The following is a 21,439-nucleotide window of genomic DNA, read 5'->3' as shown; positions in this document are numbered from 1 at the left end:
TAAAAAAAAAAGAAATACTATTTATCATTAAATATTGTAAAATTAAGATAAATTACACAGGATGTATAATATATGCATATACATACATATAGATAGATAGATAGATAGATATAGAGAGATAATGAGAGAGAGAGAGAGAGAGATACTACTAATGGATAACAATATAAATCAAGGCATGCACGGGGGCGCTCCCTGTGTGCACTACTTTGAGCTGATCATGTATAACATTTAAGACTGTTTCATAAATCCACCTCTTCAAATCTGCATGGACACAGACGTGCACGGACATGGAATATCCAACTAGTGAATAGTCTACCTCTTCCCTTTTAAATAAAATGAAATTTGAACCACTCTATGTATGCAAATATCTCATATCCCGCCTATAAAAGAGAATAAAAAATATAAAAAGAACAAAAATAGACCCAAGAAATCAGGAGGAAAAAGAACAGTTCATTATCAATGGGGTGCAACTCAATTCTCCTTCTCTAAATGAGAATTTAGTTACCAAACTCCACTAAGATTTAACCCTTCAATGACTCAGTTAATTATAGTTCCTGTGTGAAACATTCGATTAAAAATGAACTTCTAACTCAGGTGATAATTATTTTCTCACTGGTTGTCCAACACTAATTCTAAGCACTCGAAGAGAGACAGAAAGGAAAATTCTAGTTTTATCTTGCTGAACATCGGCAAGCTGTAAAACCTGTAGTAGTATACATACATATATACTTCCATATGAAATTGATATAATTATGGTATAACTGGACTGGCGCAGCAGAGAATACAGTGTGTATTAGTCATGATTACTTACTAGGTAAATGCAGCCAGATTGCTCCACAGTAAGATTGCTTTTGTACGTCGAAAATCCTGATTAACACTGTCCAACTTGGCACAAATTCAGAATCAGAAGCAGTCTACAATATGGCATAAAAGAGTAAATGAGGTCGTAGCCCATGTACTGAATTGCCTAAAGGCCTATATAAAGGGATCTCTTATTGTTCTTTCAGAATTACGGAAGCAAAGTTATTTTCGGTATGTCAGGTGTGATTCTAACAGCAACAGAAAGAATTTCCATAGTACACTTGTAAAATTCACGATCCAAAATTAAGTTTTGCAATATCAGCAGTAATTTTTCTTTCTTTTTTTTTGAGAAACATGCATCATACAATAATGAACCCAAATCTGGTAGATCGTGAGGCCTACCTTCATAAATCAAGCCATGTAGCAAAAATAAATTCTATCAGTCACAATTTCCAACCTGAATAATCAAAAACTCGAATTCTATCATATCCATGGTATAAATATTTATTTACAAAAAGAAAAAGAAAAAGAAACCATATTCATCAAGTAGCACCAAGTATGCTTGTCTTAGTGCTGAACTATGTGACTCATCGCGTGATTTCCAACAAATCAGCTACATTAGTAAATCTATATACTATAATAAGGAACTTTTGACAGCTTTAGGACTATAAGTTCAAAACTGAAAGGTGGGAATTAGCAATTGAAGAACTAGGATCAAGGACCATCTTATTATCTGAAAAAGGGGTCCACCACGAAGCGCTTACAAATTGATCAGAGTTAACTTATTGCAATCCATGTACAAGGAATCTACAAATTAACTAAAATAAAGCAACTGCGACATGATTACAGAACTGCAACTATTGGTCAAGGGACACAACACAACCATACCAATGGAAAATGGCCATGATGTTGAAAGTGATGAAAAATCTCATCTGCTCCCTGTAAATCACCCCCTTCAAATCATCTAATGAGAAGCTCCGGCAAAGGAACTCAATGAACTGATCACAGATTCGTAAACCTTGATTCCTTTCAGGTATATGGTGTCCTTAAGGAACTGTAGAACATAGTTAAGTAAGAAAAGAACCAAATCAGCATAAGCACAAGGAAAGCTGTGTTGTACAAAGATAGTTGGCAAACTTTGCAAACCTCATTATGATCATGCAACAAGATGGGAGTGTTTGTCATTGGGGAGAAGCCTAGGGCAGGAATTCCCAACTTTCTCATGTAGCGTGCATCGGTAGTTGAAGACAATATTTCAGGCTTTCCAAGTTTTCCCCCAACTGCTTCAATAGCTTCCTTGAAAACAGACCACCATGGATTTGAACTGTTTGTTGGGGTCATTATTGGGCGGCCCAAATAGTCTCTTATAGGTCCTTTTTCAATTATCTGCCAAGCAAAGAGAAATTAGCCCCATCTTCCATTTTTATTGCTCAGTTGTTGATGGGACAAAGGAAAGAAGCACTTATAAACTAGTGGCTACTGGCAGGAATCATGAGACTCACAACCATAACTTCCACGGTTCCACCATGCCATCAACCAGTAACCCAACGATAAAGCATAAAAACCACACAATCAGTCGCAACAAAATTTGCATGTCACTTATTTAAACAGATATAATATATGTTGATGAAGTCAAATGAGAATCTTCTACTGATCTGAAATATTTTGGTATAGAGAACAGGTTGAAAACGTACTCTGCTTGCTGCAAGGATGCAAGGTTTTCATTGTTCCATCATATGGAAGCAGCAGATGTTAGTAAATTCGTTAGTATACGTTACCAGACTTGTAAAGCAAAAGGAAAATAAAACAAGCATTCTATAGGATATGAAAACAAAGGACTATACATTCCTGTCCATACTAATCTGATGGTAGAAGTTTTAACCCAGCCAGCATAGGAAGAACAAGGCAAAAGCAACTAACCACGCTTTCCAAACAAGGAGAAGAAAGAAAATAAGTGAAGAAGCACAGCTTTGCGGTAGAGAAAGAATTTCAATACCCATTCATGTTTTTCCTCTATATAAAACTCCATTCTAACACCACCTTTTACAGCTGTAACTAATCAAAACAACCTAACTAACTATTTTTAACAAACTCTTACCACTATTAATTGGGTCTTGACAATATCCTCCCGTGAAAGCATCCTTGTCATCAAGGATGTGTATAGCCATAAAGCACAGTACAAAGAAAAAACCCCAAGCGATCCACCACCATTCGGAACTGCCAATGCATTAAATTCTACTCAATCGGAACTTAATTCGCTTTTGGAGAAACAATCACTATCTACAATTAGAGTCTGGAATCTAATTGAATTTTCAAACGAGCTCGGTGCTGATGGCTTCATAAGGAGCTATAGTGATATCATCCCTTGACCTCCTTGCTGCTGATACATAGCTACAAATAACACTAGAAAATATTGTGGTTGGGGAATTTTAACAAGCACCTTATGCTCTTTCATCAAGCCACCTTTATCCAACATTCTTAACATACTTTGGCTCCTCTATGAATTCATCCAGCTTCTCAACAATCATAGATTCCACTATCTCCACTCTTCTCATTATCAACAGAAGAAAAATTTTCAGTAGGAAGAATTGGTGGTAAATTTGAAGATAACGGACGACGACTCCACGTGGTAAGAGAGGACGTGTCACCAAGGGATATCTATATAATTTGCACACTATTTTCCGTGCTTCATTGAGCTTCTGTTCACACCAAGGGAAACTCATGACATGTGAAACTGATGTAGATGGACAGGAAATGATGACAGCTCGCTGGCAACATCATTTTCATCTCCTTGATTTTGCGGTCCAGTCGATGTTCGCCCACCTATATAGAGCAACTTTCTGCTCCAATAAAAGTTCTGTCCTTAGGAACTTACCAATGGAGAAGCTGATGCACACGAAGGAGAAAAACTGCAGCTCGTTTGCAACATCATCTTCAACTCCTTGCTTTTGTGATCCCACCAGCATTGCTCTCTTCCAAATCTAATTTGGAACTTTGTCCACATATCCTTTTGGGATTTTGATTTTACGTTCATGACTACACTTGTGTTTTAAAGTTTATTAGAATAGAAAAAGGAGGAGGAGAAAATGGAGAAGGAAAGAGGAGCAAAGAGAAGGAAGGTGCAGCAGAAGAAATCCTGGCCGCCAAGGTATTAACCTGCCTCTTATACCAAGTTGTCAGGAACCTGTCCTGATATATGGAGAAGTAAAGGAAGAAGAATAAGCAGAGGAAAGAAAAGAATTGAAGAAGCACACCTTTGTTGTAGAGAAGGAAATTCAATATTCATTCATGTTTTCCCTTGATATAAAATTCAGTCCCTCATGTATAGGGTCTTCTCTCTTTCTCTAGCAACAAAGCAGTAACTGAACGGAGAAGACTTTCTCCTTTCTTCGATTTCTCTTCCTTGATATTAGTTGATAATACACTTGTGATTTAGGTCATCAATGTTCTAACTTTTTCATATAAGAAACGGAGAACTCAAACACAATATCTAGATAAAATTCATTATGAACAAAAAATTGAAGATCTCAAATATTAATTATTAGATCAATAACTCAACATTTGCATAATAATCATATCAATGGTCTACAAACAACACAACCAGAATATAAGAGAGGCTCAAAAGTGCCTTGATAAAGTGTTAAAGTTTCTACATTGAAAGGAGGATCAATATGCATATGAGTGGGGAAGTCAAGCAACTACATTAAGTCCAACAGATCAAACAATGAGGAAAGTGCCAAGAGCTTAGGTATATAATTTCTTGAAAACCTGTTTTTTGGATATTGTTCAGAGGATGCAAAGCATGCTTCAGTCACCTACATGAAATTCTATAGTTTTACAATACGCATCTATTGCAAGTTTATAATCAATATTAGTTAAAGTAATCTTTGCCTAATCTCAACATGTAAATCAAGAAAGTATTTGGCAAATAATTTAGCAGGCTCATAAATTTTAATGTAAGGAGTTTAGATAAGGTTAATAGATGCTCGAAGGTAATAACCATGAACAATTTCAAAAGAACTCTTACCAGTTGGTTCTTGTGTTCAAGAACCAAAAATTAAGTTATCAAGTCAGTATTATGTCCAAGCTCTCTTTCATCCTACATCCTTAATTTTTGTATTAAAAGTTGTTCCAAATACGACTTTTAATTTCAAATAAAATTAATATAGTACATTTTGAATTCTTTCGAAATTGATGGAATAAGAAACAGATTATAGTGGTTTAAAAGAAAAACAACTATAAACCATAAACATATACTTCAAAATACAAATAATACTACCCAAACACCATTATGCTAAAAGTGCATGACTAAAAATGCAATTAATTCAATAAAATATGTTAGAAGTTCATGGTTTATTCTGGATATTGAAATCCATTTACAAATAGAAATAAAACGAACTCCATTGTCCATTTATTCCAAGCATAACCTTAACTAACATGGCAACTTAGAGAGAGAGAGAGAGAGAGAGAGAGAGAGAGAGAGAGAGGAGATTCTCAATTTTCCTCCATCCAACTGTCATGAGCTTCAGAAAGTATTGTGTTTTCAATTAACTTATATCTAAAACTGCGGCTATCTTCCAAGCAATAAAGCTCCGAAGAACAAACAGAATCAACTTCCACCGTTAATAGTTTTGGAGCATTACACGTCTAAAACTAATCCTTAGTGAAGTAATGCGGAAAAACTTTATAAATAAGTAGAATATTCGATGTTATCAACAGTCCGTTAACATGATCACAGAGTATTAACCTACGTCCACAGATTAGAATAACCAAGCATGTATCCAGAAGAAAAAGAACACTCATATTAGCAAAGCTAAAAGAGCGTCATCAAGTACCGTGTATGTCATGTTCCTAGTGGCCGGAGCCCATTCTTCTGCAATTCTTTTCTTCAAAACGTCAGGATCCGCAGTAGGTGGCAATCTGACATCAAAACCAGCTTCTGCCTCTGAAGGCTGCATGTTCATCACAAATTCCTGTACAGCACAATCAACCATAGATGACGAACTCAAACACACATAACAAGGTTATATCTAAACATTTCCCAAAATGCAATTCAAGTTACTGACAGTGGAGGAGGGGATCCCGGCTTTCAGATATACGGGATTAACCGAGATGACCTCCGAATTAGCGGCCTGCCCAGCCTTCACCACATCGAAATGAGTGTCTCTGAACTTCGTAACCAACTCAATGCTCTTCATCAAATTCTCCATGGCTCCGTTATCATACATCCTGGACCCATGCCCGGGGGTACCAGTGGCTTTAAGCACAAGCCCCCATGGGGTCCTGTCCGCGTAGAAGACCCTGAACTCGTCGCCGGGAGAAGCCTGGCCTTCGTCCATCACGAACCCAACATTCAGCTCCCGGAACTCCTGGGAATCCGCGAACTTCTCCATCCCGTGAAAGCCGCCAATCTCCTCATCGGGGACGTACGACACATGGACCGTACGCAGGGGGGCGAATGCCCTGGACTTGAGGGTGCGGATGGCCTCCAGGTACTGCATGCCGATACACTTGTCGTCCTGCGCTCCACGAGCGAAAATCTCGCCAGTGGGGGTGCGAAAGGCGGAGAAAGGCGGGTGGAGCCATTTGGCAGGTTCAGCGGGGACGGAGTCGAGGTGAGAGTTGAAGAGAATTGAAGGGAGGGAAGGGTCGGAACCCCGCCAGGTAAGGAGGAGGACAGGTTTGCCCGGGACGAACTCGAGAGAACGGACGTTTAAGGCCAGGGATTGGGCTTGGTCGATGAGGAAGGAGATCGGAGCGGTGTAGTTGGGGTCTGGATGGGCTGTGTTGAACCTCAGGTATCGTTGGTAGCGGGTGACAGGTGTATCCTCTTCTTCTTCTTCTTGGGAATCTTGTGACTGAGATTTTGCAGATAATAGCGAGAATAAGAAGGCCAAGATTAGGAGGACGTATAACAGGCGGCGAGAGGCGGCCATGGGTTTTGTTAGACTGAGTGACTGACTGAGCCACCTCGGTCAACTACGATCCAGTCATTTATGAAGAGACGACTACTGTTAGCCCATATTTTTATTTTTAAATATGGAATTTCACTGTAAAACCCAAACAATGCAACTCAAAATAACGGGTCTGGAATTTAATTAAAATTGATTCAATTAAAAATTTCATCTCCATGAACAACTTATTTTGATATTATTTAAATTATTAATTTTTTTTGAGTATTTATATAATAAAAATTATCACCATATGCAAAATCTATAAATAGTTATTTACTGTTGCAGATTTGTTTGTATGCGATACGAGAGAGAACACTATTTATTATATTTCCTTAAAGTTAAATTAAAATTGTATGGTTTTTATACGATTTTAATGCTTCGTTAATCTTAAACTACGATTTTATATCTCTTTTTGAAAAATATTCTAAATCAATACGTAATTGTAAAATAATTTATTTTCAAAATAACAAGAAATAAATAAAACGCACACGTAATTTTAATACTATAATTGTCTTTTATATTATCGATTTTTATTATTTTTTATTTTATTCATCATAAAATAATAAATTATAAATATAGTATTTACGCATATTACAATTTTATATTTAAATATAATAAATTAAGATTTATGATTATTAAATATAATTAATCATTTTTAAACGAAACTAATAAATTGATAGTTTGTTGCACACATTAAATTTTATATTAAGTTAATTTATTAATAATAATAAAATAATAATATATATATTTTGTATTATTTTATTTATATATTGGTATATTCTATATACGTAAATTTATAATATTTATAAATACGATTTTACATATAATTAAAAATATAACATTTAAATAACAAGAAGATATAACATTATTTATATTTACACTATTTTTGTTACATTATTAATTTTTCTGACAAATATATTTTTTCTTCTTGAGAGAGCTACTATTTTTTTACTAACCATATATATATTTATATATATAAACTGCTTTCATAAACTTGGTACAATATTATTATATTGGATTCTTTCCCCTTGAACCTAACATTTACCTTTAAATCACCATTGACCAAAATCCGCTTATTTGCTTATAAAATCAGAATTCAAAGAGTTTTCAAATTCTATAATTATTTAATATATAAGTAAACTAATTATTCATATATTTACTTTTACAACAATATTATTTCGTCCTCATCATTAAATTTTTTTTTTTCTAAAAATACAGAATTTAAGTTAAATAAAATTGATTTGAAATTATAATATATATTTTATTGATATTTTATGAAATTAAAATTTAAACCACATTTTTGAACCTCTTAAAATAAATTCCAAATTGCGTTGACCACTGCTGCGTTATAGCAGTAGGAATTATACGCTATCCTGGTGCGTGATGAGTATGAGCGACGAGGGCGCGTGGGAATAAACCTTCCATTTCCACCGCCTTTTTTAAATTGACCATCGCAGCCCAAATATGATTGGATGGTCTTCCAACCTCTTACGTCAAAGTGGACCACAAAATCTCTCTTCCTCGAAAATCCAACACGCATTACTTCTCACGCGCCTATATAGATCTCAGCGACCCCTCACTCGGTTGCGCGTGGACAACATCTCCTGCTCTTAGTTAAGGAGCCTAGATTTCATAAAGCATAAACATAATTAAAAAATAAAAATAAAAAAAAAGAAACAGAAGGAGAGAATCAGACACGACGACCTGCGACGCCGAGTTTTCTACAATGGTGAAAGGCTCTCTATCAGGCTTCCATGTAGGGGTGCTGTCCCTAATATTTCTGTGCTTAACGATTAGCGATAAAAGCAATCTCGTCCCCGTTGCAGAAGCTTTATGGTTGACGATTCCTAGTACGGGTTCCAAGTGCGTGTCGGAGGAGATTCGAGATAACGTCGTCGTTTTGGGTAGTTACCACGTGTTCGACGACGATCATCCCGAAAGCGTTCCCAAGATCAGTGCTCGGGTATGGTGAATCAGTCTCGCATAAATGATATAGTCTTTTTCTCTTTTTTATTTGGACAGAAACGGATTATACGTAATGCGAGTGTAGTTTGATGAGAAAAGTGATGTCGTCTTGTGAAGGTAACATCGCCGTACGGGAAGCGTCTGTACGAAATTCAAAATGTGAGTTATGGAGATTTTGCATTTACAAGTCAGGAAGCTGGTGAATACATGGCTTGTTTCTGGACGGATGCCAGTCGGGAACAAACTACGCCCGTAAGTCTCGGGCTTAACTGGAGAATTGGGGTCGATGCCAAGGATTGGGCCTCCATTGCCAAAAAGGAAAAGATTGAGGCAAGCTTCTAACTCGATACTACACATTTATTTTCCAGTTTAAAATATAATCAACTCTGTGAGTACGTATGAGATATTTTTCTTTTTGCAGGGAGTGGAGCTTCAGTTGAGAAAACTTGAAGAATTAGTCAATGGAATTCATGATCGGTTACTCTATTTCAAGCTAAGGTATTTTGTTTATTGATTTTCTGTGTGTTTAATTTGTTTTTTACAGTTGAACATGAATGAATGTATACGTGTGTGTGTATATGTATATATATATATATATATATTTAATACTGGGATGGAATTATTACAGAGAGTTACGAACGAGAGAAATGAGCGAAGCAGCCAACTGGAAAGTGGCAAGGTTTAGTATAATGTCGATCGGTGTTTGCATAGTGGCCTCCATTTTGCAGCTCTGGCATTTGAAGCGTTACTTTGTAAAGAAGAGGCTTATCTAGATTTTGTTCATAATAGACTTCGTTAAAAAAAAAAATATATGTCTGCTTGTCTCAACATAAATTTTCTTTTGTTAATCATAATATTTTATATAATACCACCCTATTTATAATTTAAGAATTATAACTATTTTTTAGTTTTTAATAAATTAAAAATTAAATTTTTTAATATTTATACATAATTAAATTTCATATTTTATGAGATCCCGTTAAACTTATATCTTATAATTATCAATAATTAAATTTAAATATACATAAAATTGTGTATCTTTTTCTTCTTTATTATATTATTTTTGTTGTTATTTTTGTTTTGAGATAAAGTTAGAGTTAAAATTATTTTTGTTAGTACCAAATTTTTAATTTTTAATTTAATTGACGAATTTTGTAAAAATAATTATATTTAAAATAATTTTATAATATATTATTCAATAAAATTTAATATAAAAATTGTTACCAATATAAACATTGTAGTATTATGTTTAATTCAAAAATAAAATTTATGATTGAAATTAATATAAAAACAAAATCATTAAATTATAACACTCAAACACTCTGCTCAAATGTAAGTTAATTAAAAAAGAAATTGTACCTTTATATTAATTACCTAATTAGTTTATTATATATTAATGATTTGAAATATCTATTAAATCATACATGCATACATAAAATATGATTATGTTTGAAATTTACATGTAATTAATAATTTTTAAAAAGATTATCTTCGTCGCCTATGAGATACAATCAGCCCATTTAGGCCACGGCTCAAGAAAAACAAAGAGTTAACGCCAACTAAAACTAAGGTCAATCTTGCAGTACCGTTAGTTTACGGCACAAAAAGGGCCCGACCCGACTTCCTGCTATCGGGTTTTGGAAGGATGGCGATTGCAGCAGCGGCAGCAATAGCAGCGATGCCATCGTCAATGGCTTTACTTACAAGACCAAAGCCCAAGTGGAAGTTCACTACTACGGCTTATTCTTCATTTTTCTCTTCTTCTTCCTCGCCAACATCTAAAACTAGGAAGCTCGTCCTTTACTCGAAACCCGGTTGCTGTTTGTGTGACGGCCTCAAGGAAAAGCTCCAGGCCGCCTTCTTGCTCTCTGGTCCTGATTCCCTCCACGATGTCGATTTGCAGGCAAGTATATCTCTATATTTCTTTATCCTTCTATGTATTTAAATGTATTTATGTATGCATGTGTGCGAGTATGTATAAATTGAAATGGATTTGCTTGGGTTTTTCTAGGTGAGGGATATTACCAGCAATCCAGAGTGGGAAAAAGCTTACCAGTATGAGATACCGGTTTTGGCAAGAGTACTTTCTGATGGCACTGAGGTTTGTGTTATTCGGCTTGCCTTCCTCTGTTTTGTTTTCTTGTTTTTTTTCTTTTTTGTGATGGTTGTTTTAAGCTTTTTGTCTAATTGTGTCGTGCTTGATTATTGTTTTTAATGGGAATTTCTTTAATGTTAGGAAGTATTGCAGTTCAGAAATCCACATTTTAGGAAGACTCCCTTGGTTGATTTTCAGTCTGCAACTTTGCCATTAAATTACCTTGGTTGATTTTCAGTCCGTAACTTTGCCATTAAATACCTTGGAATTACATTCATCGAGGGGGAAGAAGAACATATCTTCCAATAGTGTTGAAGCAAGAATTTATTGAAAGCATAGCGAGATTGAATAGTTATCATTATACTAAAAGAACTCATTGGGGAGTGAGATGATAGGTGAACCTAAATATGTTATATCTAAGTGGCAAAAAGCTTTGAGAGGTTTCATTTTAAAATCTTGTTAAATTTTCCTTTTTTTTCTTTGTGGTTTTATACCTTGCAGATATTATGGCAGGCAATAATGTTCTAAATGAGAGGGCCAGTTTCTCTTGATATCCTATATTTTTTGTTAGACAGAAACAAAAGGTTAATGTTTTACAATTTAGTTGGGTGACAGTAGGAGATGTCCTTCAATGTTTTCTTTCTCTTTTAAGATTGATTATTTTAGCTATCGTTGCAGTATTTTATCAATCACCCCATTACAGATTATTGCAACTCTATTTATTTGGAAGGTCATCTGCAGGAAAAATCTATTTAGCACAACACTTGTGCAAATCATGTAGTGGATGTAGTGTCTTTTCTTCTTTAAAATATTTTAAAGAAGATCGACTTATAAAATAATGTAAATCTAGGTCAACTTTTAGTTAGTTTGACAATATTGTAGTATTATCAGGTGTATCTTTTTCAGCTGAATATAGTTGTTCTCGAAACAAACCTTGATCTATCCTTGTCATTAGCCCATATTTTTCTTAAACATTCTCTGAAGTTTATGCATGGAATACATCAACTTCTATAAAAAATCCTTTTGGCCCTAAAATAGGTAAGAAAATGGACAAAAAGGGATTTCCAAAATGACAGGTGTCACTAGGTGAGGATGCATCCAAAGGGAACCAGTAACGAGCGTGTTCTAGATGAGTCCAAGTCTTGTTCTTGGCCTTTCCTTGAGAGTCCTTACAATGATGCAATACCTGATATAAATGGTAACTAATAGCTGTTACTCTCATATTACAATTTTGAATTAGAATTTCTGACTTCTTCATCTCTAAAACAATTTTAAATTAGAATTTCATCAGATGGTTAGATTGTTCTCTGCCTTCTCCATCTCTAAAATATTAGCAAGTTAATCTCTCTTGTTGACTAGTTGTTGTCCCAGACTTCCAATAGTTTACATAATAAGATCATTCGGATATGACAACTTCTGCATCTAAAAGATGTTGAACTTTAGTGAGATGAGAGTTCACATCAACAATTTTAAATTACATGCAACTAAAATTTGTGAGGATCTGCTTTAGTGTCAGCTCTCTCTACTCTTTTCTGTCCGGTCATAACTTTAACGAAAAATATCATTTTCTCTCAAAAATCATTTGGAAATCGGGTACCCCTCCAAGAATTGCTTTTTTTGCCTGGGAAGCTGCAAAAGGGAAAATCTTGACAATTGACAATTTGATGAAAAGAGGGCATACTATTTTCAACAGGTGTTTCTTATGTAAGAGATCTCTTGAATCATGTAATCATTTACTTTTGAAATGTCAAACATCTCACAAATTCTGAAGTATGATACTCGGGCTTTTGGGGATCTCTTGGGTAATGGCAGATTCTGTTTATTCCAAACTTCTAGTATGGGAAGATTTGAGTGGTAACAAAGCGCATAGGTTAATCACTCTTACTATTTTCTGGGTTATTTGGAAGGAGAGAAACAACAGGGCTTTTGAGGGGCTTGAACAAGATTTTAATAATATAAAAAATAAATGGTTTCATTATTTTGCCTCTACTGTTTTAGAACATAATTTAGAATATTTTGAAAATCTTGGTTCTATTGTAGATATGCTAATTGACATGTAAATTTTTTGTAAATGGGTGGTGCTCCCTTAGCACCTCACATTAATATATATTCTCTTCTTTTATTTAAAAAAAAAATAAATAAATTGAGTGCAAAGTAAAGTAAAACAGTTTCAGTGGATCCAGTATTAGCATTCTTGCAACATACTAGGAGGGAACGTGTTTGATCCGTTGGGTTTTGATCGATTTCTGGTTAAGGAGGAGTTTGTTTAATCTCGTGCTGCTCTATAACTTACTAAATTGTTGAATTGGCATTTTGATAGGGTCTTGGGCAAAACTTATTCGAAGTGAAGTAAGAATTTGAAGAAAATACCTCGCTATCAATGGTGTAGGAAGTAAAAACTAAGATCCTTGAGCATGTGGAATATGCACATTGACCTGTAAAAGATCATTTGATAGACAATCTGTTACCTATTTTGTTTATGGGGTGATAGTATAGCTCTAGCTATGAAGTAAGAATCCTTCAACACATACAGGTTAAAGAAAAAGTAAAAGAAAGAGAGAGGGTACATCAGTGGAGAGTACCATACATGCCAAATTTAGCATGCTTCAGTACTGTGCCCCCTTCAATGGAGTTACTTATAGAATTTTCAGCATTAAAAGTCTTCCTCCCAATTAGTGTTTTTTACTAGCATAGAACTTAATCCTTGTTTTTCCTGCATATAGAGGATGAAGGAAAAAATTCAAAATCACAAGAATGGCTCCATAAGAAAAACTACGTATGCCTAAAACTACTATATGATTCTTGTGGACCTCCTCTTGCTCCCTAGGAGTATTCTGTGAAGTATAATCTCTTTGATATGAGCAAGAACTCAACATTTGTTGTATCCATCCTTGATTTTTACCCGTTGATTGTGAAGCTTATAATTGGAGTTTAAGCTCAAGTGATATGTCTGTTAAATAATGTACTTTACATGTAAATAATTAAGGTGAATTATGCTAAAAGACATTATGGTAAAATCCGTCCTATGTAATTAATTGTTGGTTTCCTTTCTTGTTGTGGAGAACTTGTATATATAACATTAATATTATTTAATAATATACCTGACATATCATTCTTGACATGGTATCAGAATTTTAAGAAAAATACCGTAATTTTTTTACAAACCCTAATCAACCTTCATTGTCAAAATAAGAAAAACACAAAAATCCTAAATGGGATTAGCTTTCATAGCCAGCCATCAGAAAAACTCCAGCGACCACAACCTGCAGCAATGAGCACCAGCAAGCCAACAGCGCACTCACCCAGCCACATCTGCACCCAGCCACATCTGCCTCTGAGCCACATCTGCCTCTGAGCCACATCTGCACCCAGCTTTATGCCTCCAGCAGTGTGCCTGCCACCCAGCAGTGCGCCTGCCACCCAGCTGTGCATCCCTCCAACCACGCCTCTGTACAGCTGCCATAACTAATTCTGTCCTGGGTGCAACCTTCTGTCCAGCTACATTCAGACCATTAGTTTGTCTTATCAAATTGCCCTTAATTTCCCTGAAAACTTTAAATCATGTAGGAGGTTATGTCTCAAGTTATTGGCGCAAATTCCAACATGGTAAATTCACAACAACTCAATGAAATTTCAAGCAATTCAGGCTGTCTATTGCTTGAATGCAAAGAATTACCTGAATTGGCTACAACTACTTCGGATGATTCTTAAAGAAAAAGGGAAAATCAGTCATATTCTGGGCACCGGATCTAAACTGGGAGACCCACAATTTGATGTCTATGATGAGGAAGATTCAATGATAATGACTTGGTTATGGGATTCAATATCACCTAAGATAAGCAATACTTGTATGTTCCTATCACTGCTAAGGAAGTTTGGGAAGCTCTTAAAGAAACTTATTTCAAAGTAAAAGATTCAGCCATACGATCTAATAATCAAATCTTGGTTTTCCAAGCATGGAAGTAGATAAGTGACGAAGTATGCTAATTTACTGAAAAATTAGTAGCAGAAACTAGATCAATACTACTGCCTTCCTATGGATTATTCAACAGCCTTGAAGAAGTTTGTTGGAAAAGTTAGAGTCGATTAATTAATGGGGGGTTTCAATGCAGAATTTGACCAGGTAAGGATTCAAATATTGGGAAAAGAAGACATGCTTTCGCTAAATGAGTTGGAAAAGAAAGCAGGAGAGGAGTTATGCCGAAAACCTCGCTCCATTAAGAGCGCGGTCATTATTCAACGGTTCCAAATCACTCCAACCGGTGAAGGAACTGAGTTAGATTGACACACTAGCAATAGGAGGAGAGGACGAAGATAATATGTGGTGTACCTTTTGCAAGAAGTCAAAGACACACCACGGAGAAATGCTAGAAACTCCATAAGAAGTCCACTACCTCAAGCAAGGAGTGAGGTATAAAATAACCCACAAAATATGGACAAGTTCATGTAGTCAGCCAGGAGGAGGAGGAAAGAACCATTGATCTTAGTAAATTCAAAGTTAAATGAATGCTAAAGAAGCAGGCTTGAGGAACTTGAAAAACCATAGGTATAAATTTGTTGGCACGCACAGGTACATTTTCTCTCTCACAGAGTTTAAATACCTCATACAAACCATTTAAACAGTCAATGATTATATACTCAGGGGTCACTAATTATATGAGTAACTCTTTAAAATATCTCCACACATATGTTTCATGTCCAAGTAGTAGAAAAATTGTCATTCCTGATGGTTCTTTAAACACCATTGCAGGAAAAGGTAACATTAAGATTAGTCATAATCTGATTCTCGAGAGTGTGTTACATGTCCCTAATTTTAGCCACTAAATTATCAGAAGACATGAATTACAAAATAACATTTTCCCTTCTAATTGTGACTTTCAAAATTAGAATTTGAGTCTCCAATTATAACTATGAATTATTGAAAACATAACTATACTTCTTTTGTTGCTATTAGAAAATGTTACATGCTTATATTTAGTACATTCGGATATATTGCAATGCAAATTTCTATTAAAAAAATCTTTAATTTAAAAATGAAACATAATCTTCAAAGTTGAACAAGATGAGTGTCGGAGTTGGAAACAAATTGTATTAGTTGGATGCAACTGGGTTATCTCTCTCCATCATCACTACAGACTCCATCAACAAGTTTTTACTCTACTACAAACGACTCCGACACTCATCTTGTTCAACTTTGAAGCTTATGTTTCATTTTTTAATTAAAGATTTTTTTAATAGAAATTTGCATTGCAATATATCTGAATTTACTAAATATAAACGTGTAACATTTTCTAGTAGTAACAAAAGAAGTATAGTTATGTTTTCAATAATTCATAGTGATAATTGGAGACTATCCTAAATTTTTAATATTTATAGAACTCGATAGTTTGTGTCTTTTGTTGATGATTGCACAAAACTCATATGATTTCTCCTACTTAAATTAAAATCTGATGCGAGTCATATAATACTTCAATTTTGTAATATGATAAAAACTCAATTTGAAACCCACATTAAAGATTTCGAACTGATAGTGCAAAGATTTTTTTTCAATCAAACATTTTCATCATTCTTTTACCATGAAGGGATTATTCATGAATTTTCATGTGTCCACACTCCATAATGAAAGGGAGTGACAAAATAAAAAAATGGTGACCTTCTTGCTACTACACGACCTTTCCTATATCAGGATAATGTCCCAAAATATACTAAGGGGAAGCAGTTCTTCCTGACATCTATATTGTAAACTGATCACCCTAAAGAATTTTGGATTTTGAAAGTCCTGTGAAAACATTCTCAAAATTCTACCCAGAATTAGGGACACAACTGTCTAGTCCCAAGAATATTTGAGAAGAAACTTGATCTTGGAGCCTTAAGGTGCATTTTTGTGGGGTACTTATCTTCTGGATGGGGGTACAACTACTACCATCTACCAACGCAAAAATTCTATATATTTGTGCATGTTACATTTGTTGAGACATTTTTATTCTTCCTAACCTTATCTTCTGCTGGAGCCTATATTTGAAGATAAGGATACTGATTTTTGTTTGAACTCAACTTTCCATCCTTACCACTTATCTAAGCTCCACTTACACCGCCACAAGAAGTCCATCGAAACCCACTAGAAAATCAATCTATCAAGAAACCATATAGGACTCGAAATTTATTCAGGTGTACTTAAGGAGGAAGAATCTGGGTTCTAAACTGAAACAGGTTCAAACACATAAACATGTTGACTTTAAATATTGCTCACAATTAATATAGCACAGTAAAACAAAATACATTGAAGTTGATGGACATTTCATTAAAGAGAAGTTAAATAGTGGCCTGATATGTACAATGTATATGCCTGCCAACTCATAACTTGCAGACATATTGACCAAAAATTTGAATATACTATTATGCCAAATTACCATTGTCGAGGTGGGAATAGATAATGTCTATTCCTCAGTTTGAGGGAGTGTTAAAAAATGTACTTAATGTGTAAATAATTAAGCTGAATTAAGTTAAAGAACATTGTGGTAAAACACATCATATGTATTTGATTATCATTTCCTTTCTTATCCTATTTGTATATATAAGGTCACATTACTCAATAATATACACAACACATCATTCTTGAAAATGCTTGTCTCAATCTTTTTATGTCTTAAGCTGCTACGTTCTTCTTGATAAGTTTCCCCCTTTCCCTTACAGCAATAGACTGTAGCCAATTTCTTAAGTTTATATTTTGAGGACAAGTGCATTTGGTGTAGGCATCTTCAATTCATCCCTTAAATTCAGATTAGGTCGTCAAGGTTCTTTCTCTCACGCCACCTCTGGACTAGAAATTGGTTCATTCTTCAGTATTGCGCAACCGTGTGTCCTTTCCCAAATGCAGGCTTTTTAGTTGTTCTTGAGTTCATTGGGTACTTAGATGTCAAAAGACATGTGCATTATAATAGTATCAATTACTGTTCTCTTGAAACCTTGATGTACTCGCAAGGCAGGATCACAAAATAGTGTTTTACCTCAGCCAGCTGCCAGTTATCTGGCACTCAACATGATTATGGGTTTTGAAGTGGTTTTCAGGTCACTTGTACGCCTAGGTCTTTTCCTCAAAGTTGCTTGTCAATCACTTCGTCATTATCTCTAGCTGATCTACTCCATACCTGTATAAGGGTGCTGGGCATTAATCGGTGATTGCAGGGTCTATCTGGGAACTTAAAGCTTCTGAAGGTTGAGCTTGAGCAGAGGCAGAGGAAAAGCCAGCGCTTCCATTCCCCTCTCCATCTTATTGGGTGTTAAGAAAGAGCTTAAATAAATGGTTTTTGATGGAATAGAAAACCACCCATTCAGAAGGTTAAAATTTGTCCAGTTATATCCTTTACTCTTGTATTATGGGCCACACTCTCTCCAATAGAGGAAGTTGTTGCTTGTGATTCTTCGACTTGTTGGGTTTTTCATGGGTTATTCACCCTTCAGTGGAACGCTTAGTTATGTGGAGAGGGGATTTGAAGGTGGCTAAACCCCTGAGGAGAGGAGCAATTTTTGCATGGCTGTGGACTTTATGGCTTGAAAGGAATCGGTGAATTTTTAACGATTACTTTTACGCTGTTTATTTAAAAAAAAAAGGAACAATTACTTTTTGACTAGCCTGAATTTAGAGGAACATATGACTCTATGGGTCACTTTACCTGTGCTTCACAGGAATTGGGATGCAAAAGCCTCATAGTTCTAAGTGCGAGGACTTCTACTTCTTTTTGTTTTTATTTCTTGTTATGCTATATAGTTTTTAATATTTCTTTTTCTTTTTCTTTTTTTTTTCAGATCTTCTATATGAAGGTCTTAGGGGGATATATTATTCTCCCAATATCTAATTATCTCTTTCTCTTCTTATTAATACTCCTTTTTCTATAAAAAAAACACAACTCATGGCATACTTCTGGGAATGTATAAGGAATTTCTTAGGAAGCAGTCTGAAACTGTAAAGAACTTGTCATATGGGAATTCTCTTAGCTTCCAAACTGGCAATGCAATTAAAGCAAATGAGCTTCTAGCTGTGTCTCAAACAGTACTGCACCAAGCATAGCACAGGCCTGTGGCTCTCAACAAGGTTCCATCAGACCATCATCATTCAAAACCTCCTTGTATTTATTACTTCCATCAACCTTGAGTTGCAGGAAGCATTTCAAATTTACATTGAGAAGGCCATATTACACAAAATTGGAGATTTTATATGCAGATGTATTTATTCAAGATAGTGTTTGATGCAATAATGCATTAATACTTTGAAGAGATTGACTTGAATAGGCTTAATAAAGTTGTATACATCATATGAGACATTGAAATATATTTGTAATCATGTCTTGGTGATTTTTTGAAGAAACATTATGTCTTCTAATCTTAGCATCATATCTGGTAACCACTTTCTCTAGTTTTCAGTCAGATTTCCTCTTGGATATGTTCTTCAGCCGTAAGATTCTAGAGCTAAATAGTTTTGGTTGCTTTTTCTTTTGAGGAACAAACGATCTTGGTTGCTGATTTGCTGTACTTTTTTTTCTTGATAATGTAAAGGCCCATTCTGGGCTTCAACCTGAGCATCCCCTGCAGTGAGGCCAGAACATGACCACAAGGACAAAGTGATCTGGTCGGTTAATTTACTTATTGTAAACTTGTTGACTTGTCAAACCAGAAAGCTATCTTATGACACAAATGATGGGATATCAAATATACTAGCAATAATTGTTGAAGCTTTTGTTAAGCAGCAAACCGCTGGACCCTTCTTGTCCACTTGTAAATGTGATAGAGCCAAGTGGAAGTACTCATGAAGTAGGGCCTGAATAATTTTCATGTTGAATGTGATTTCCTATTTATCAATTTGATTATGATTTTGAGTGATATATTTTTCTCTTTTTTTGTTCTCAGGAAACTCTCCCTAGATTATCTCCTCGTCTTGGAGTAGAGCTCATACAAAAGAAGATAGCGGCTGCTTTGAGACAATAATGAGCCTTTCATGACTAAATAATTCTAGATGTGTTATTTGGAAAACAATATATATTTGTCAAGAAGAGATCTTCTATTGTATATGGCAATAGTCAAGTAAATCTTATGAGAAATTTTCAATTTTGATATACTAAGGCATTTTACTTTTCAGTTCATTTTCTGCAACATAATTTGTTTGCCAGCAGAAAAGAAAAAAGTAATATTCAAATTGAAATCAATTTAAGTTGCATCAAAACTACTTATTCTCTCTGCGTCCTTTAATTTCTTCTCTGTCTTTGTTTCTTTCCTCCATTTTGTGTGGGTCAAATGCAGTGCAATTTACACTGTATAAAAAGTGAAGATCTATGTGCTGGCATGTTATATTCACACACATAACGCATTTGCTGCCTTTGACCAGTCCATTAGTTTAAAGGATATTGACAAGAACTTGTGCTCGGGTTGCTTTGGTTCCATGTCCATCAACTCCTTTTTCCTTTATGTTATGCATGGCTAAGTTTATCCGTGTTTATCATCTGTTTACTAATACTTGTTTTTGGTTTGATGGTAGTAAATGTATTTACTTGGGCAAAAGAAGTGAGACGAAAAAGGTGGTCATGCCAACCTGACACTGCCGAGTGATTCAGATAAGCCTGGCTTTTCTTAGCTCTATTTTGTTCCTGCTTTGGTGACTTTTAGTTAAATGATTCATGAGTTGTGAGATTAGTAGACCACTACTTGATGTGATTTTTGTCTTCTTTCTTAAATTAGCACATATAAGGTCTGCCTGCATTAATTTAGAAAAGTGAGGTTCGTCAAAAGTTATGAATCCAATTGATTGATTCTAGGCCCCATCACCTACGTGAAAGAGAGCTTGATTCTTTTTTCCTTTATATTTAATCTCTAGAGAATGCAACTTACTTTTCAACTAAACTTTCTTGAAAATACCAATTTTGAATCTCCATCACTACATTATCTGCATTTTGTTAAGATTGACACTGGAATCAAATTGACGTAGGAATCTCTCTATCAACCCTACCCCTGTAAAAAAGCTTCCGTTAGTGAGAGGCTAAAGTGCTTCCATATTTGGAATTGGATTTCAATTCAGAAGAATTGATATCCTTTAATTGACACACACACACACACACACACACACACACACAATTATATTTGGTCAAAATTTTGGTTTACTATTTGCTCCCCACATTCTTTATGATCTGAATATGGAATGTGACTGATTAATGCAAGGAACCCCAACGTGCCGGGCACGCCTTGTTGAGATTAGTTTTTTGAAATTCCTCATTTTCTTTATGAAGAGAAAAGCACCTTTTTACACTGGTTTCTTTTTTTCTTTGAGTAGGAAAGAAACTAAATTATTATAGATGATCATAAAGAAAATTTCCCCCACTTTAGATTGCCTCATGCTTTAGAGCAAGAAGATACATCTTCTCTTCTCTTTAATTATATCTCGCACATTGTCTTCTATGTTCTATACGCAAGTCTCTTATTATTATATGATTATTCTCGAGCTATAGTATGATCCCACTTAATGCTTTTCAAATTTCTCTTTAGTTCTGAGTGGATTTTAGGTTAAGTTGGAAAATAACAGTACCCTAATAATATAATTAATGATAATAGTTAATTAATTAAACAAACCTTTTGCTTA

At 34.9% G+C, this 21,439-nt stretch overlaps 3 protein-coding genes across 17 annotated transcripts; 2 read left to right on the top strand and 1 right to left on the bottom strand.

Annotated features, from left to right (window-relative positions):
• LOC110816746 (Peptidase M20/M25/M40 family protein) lies at positions 1–6,822 on the bottom strand. Of its 13 annotated transcripts, none has more exons than XR_015821483.1 (7): positions 5,868–6,822; positions 5,637–5,774; positions 1,948–2,187; positions 1,690–1,855; positions 1,204–1,258; positions 812–885; positions 1–380 (listed from the first exon to the last, which is right to left on the bottom strand). XR_015821483.1 is itself a non-coding variant. In XM_088222561.1 (4 exons), exons 1-4 carry the CDS (start codon positions 6,735–6,737, stop codon positions 1,766–1,768), a joined length of 1,338 nt encoding a protein of 445 aa, XP_088078687.1. In that variant the 5' UTR covers positions 6,738–6,822; the 3' UTR covers positions 1,502–1,765. The 13 variants fall into 13 exon arrangements, 1 of the variants encoding a protein (XP_088078687.1); XR_015821491.1 differs by having other exon boundaries at positions 1–261; XR_015821486.1 differs by having other exon boundaries at positions 812–877.
• A 1,264-nt stretch (positions 6,823–8,086) lies between these two features.
• On the top strand, positions 8,087–9,554 carry LOC110816784 (transmembrane emp24 domain-containing protein p24delta5-like). The gene is made up of 4 exons (XM_022045099.2): positions 8,087–8,718; positions 8,838–9,050; positions 9,142–9,218; positions 9,349–9,554. The coding sequence occupies exons 1-4, from the start codon at positions 8,482–8,484 to the stop codon at positions 9,491–9,493; spliced, it is 672 nt and encodes a 223-aa protein (XP_021900791.1). The 5' UTR covers positions 8,087–8,481; the 3' UTR covers positions 9,494–9,554.
• A 695-nt stretch (positions 9,555–10,249) lies between these two features.
• LOC110816715 (Thioredoxin superfamily protein) lies at positions 10,250–19,925 on the top strand. Of its 3 annotated transcripts, XR_002540072.2 has the most exons (4): positions 10,250–10,623; positions 10,732–10,821; positions 10,957–11,210; positions 11,317–19,017. XR_002540072.2 is itself a non-coding variant. In XM_022045021.2 (3 exons), the coding sequence occupies exons 1-3, from the start codon at positions 10,366–10,368 to the stop codon at positions 11,044–11,046; spliced, it is 438 nt and encodes a 145-aa protein (XP_021900713.2). In that variant the 5' UTR covers positions 10,250–10,365; the 3' UTR covers positions 11,047–19,017. The 3 variants fall into 3 exon arrangements, 2 of the variants coding, with proteins under 2 accessions (XP_021900713.2, XP_021900714.2); XM_022045021.2 differs by having other exon boundaries at positions 10,957–19,017; XM_022045022.2 differs by lacking the exons at positions 10,957–11,210; positions 11,317–19,017 and adding an exon at positions 19,720–19,925 and having other exon boundaries at positions 10,254–10,623.
• Positions 19,926–21,439: the final 1,514 nt, after the last annotated feature.

This window comes from Carica papaya, chromosome 1 (assembly GCF_054855325.1).
Source record: "Carica papaya isolate Zhongbai chromosome 1, ASM5485532v1, whole genome shotgun sequence".
Lineage (NCBI taxonomy): Eukaryota > Viridiplantae > Streptophyta > Magnoliopsida > Brassicales > Caricaceae > Carica > Carica papaya.
Note: the sequence above shows the minus strand (reverse complement) of the source record. Positions and strands in the feature narration are given on the sequence as shown.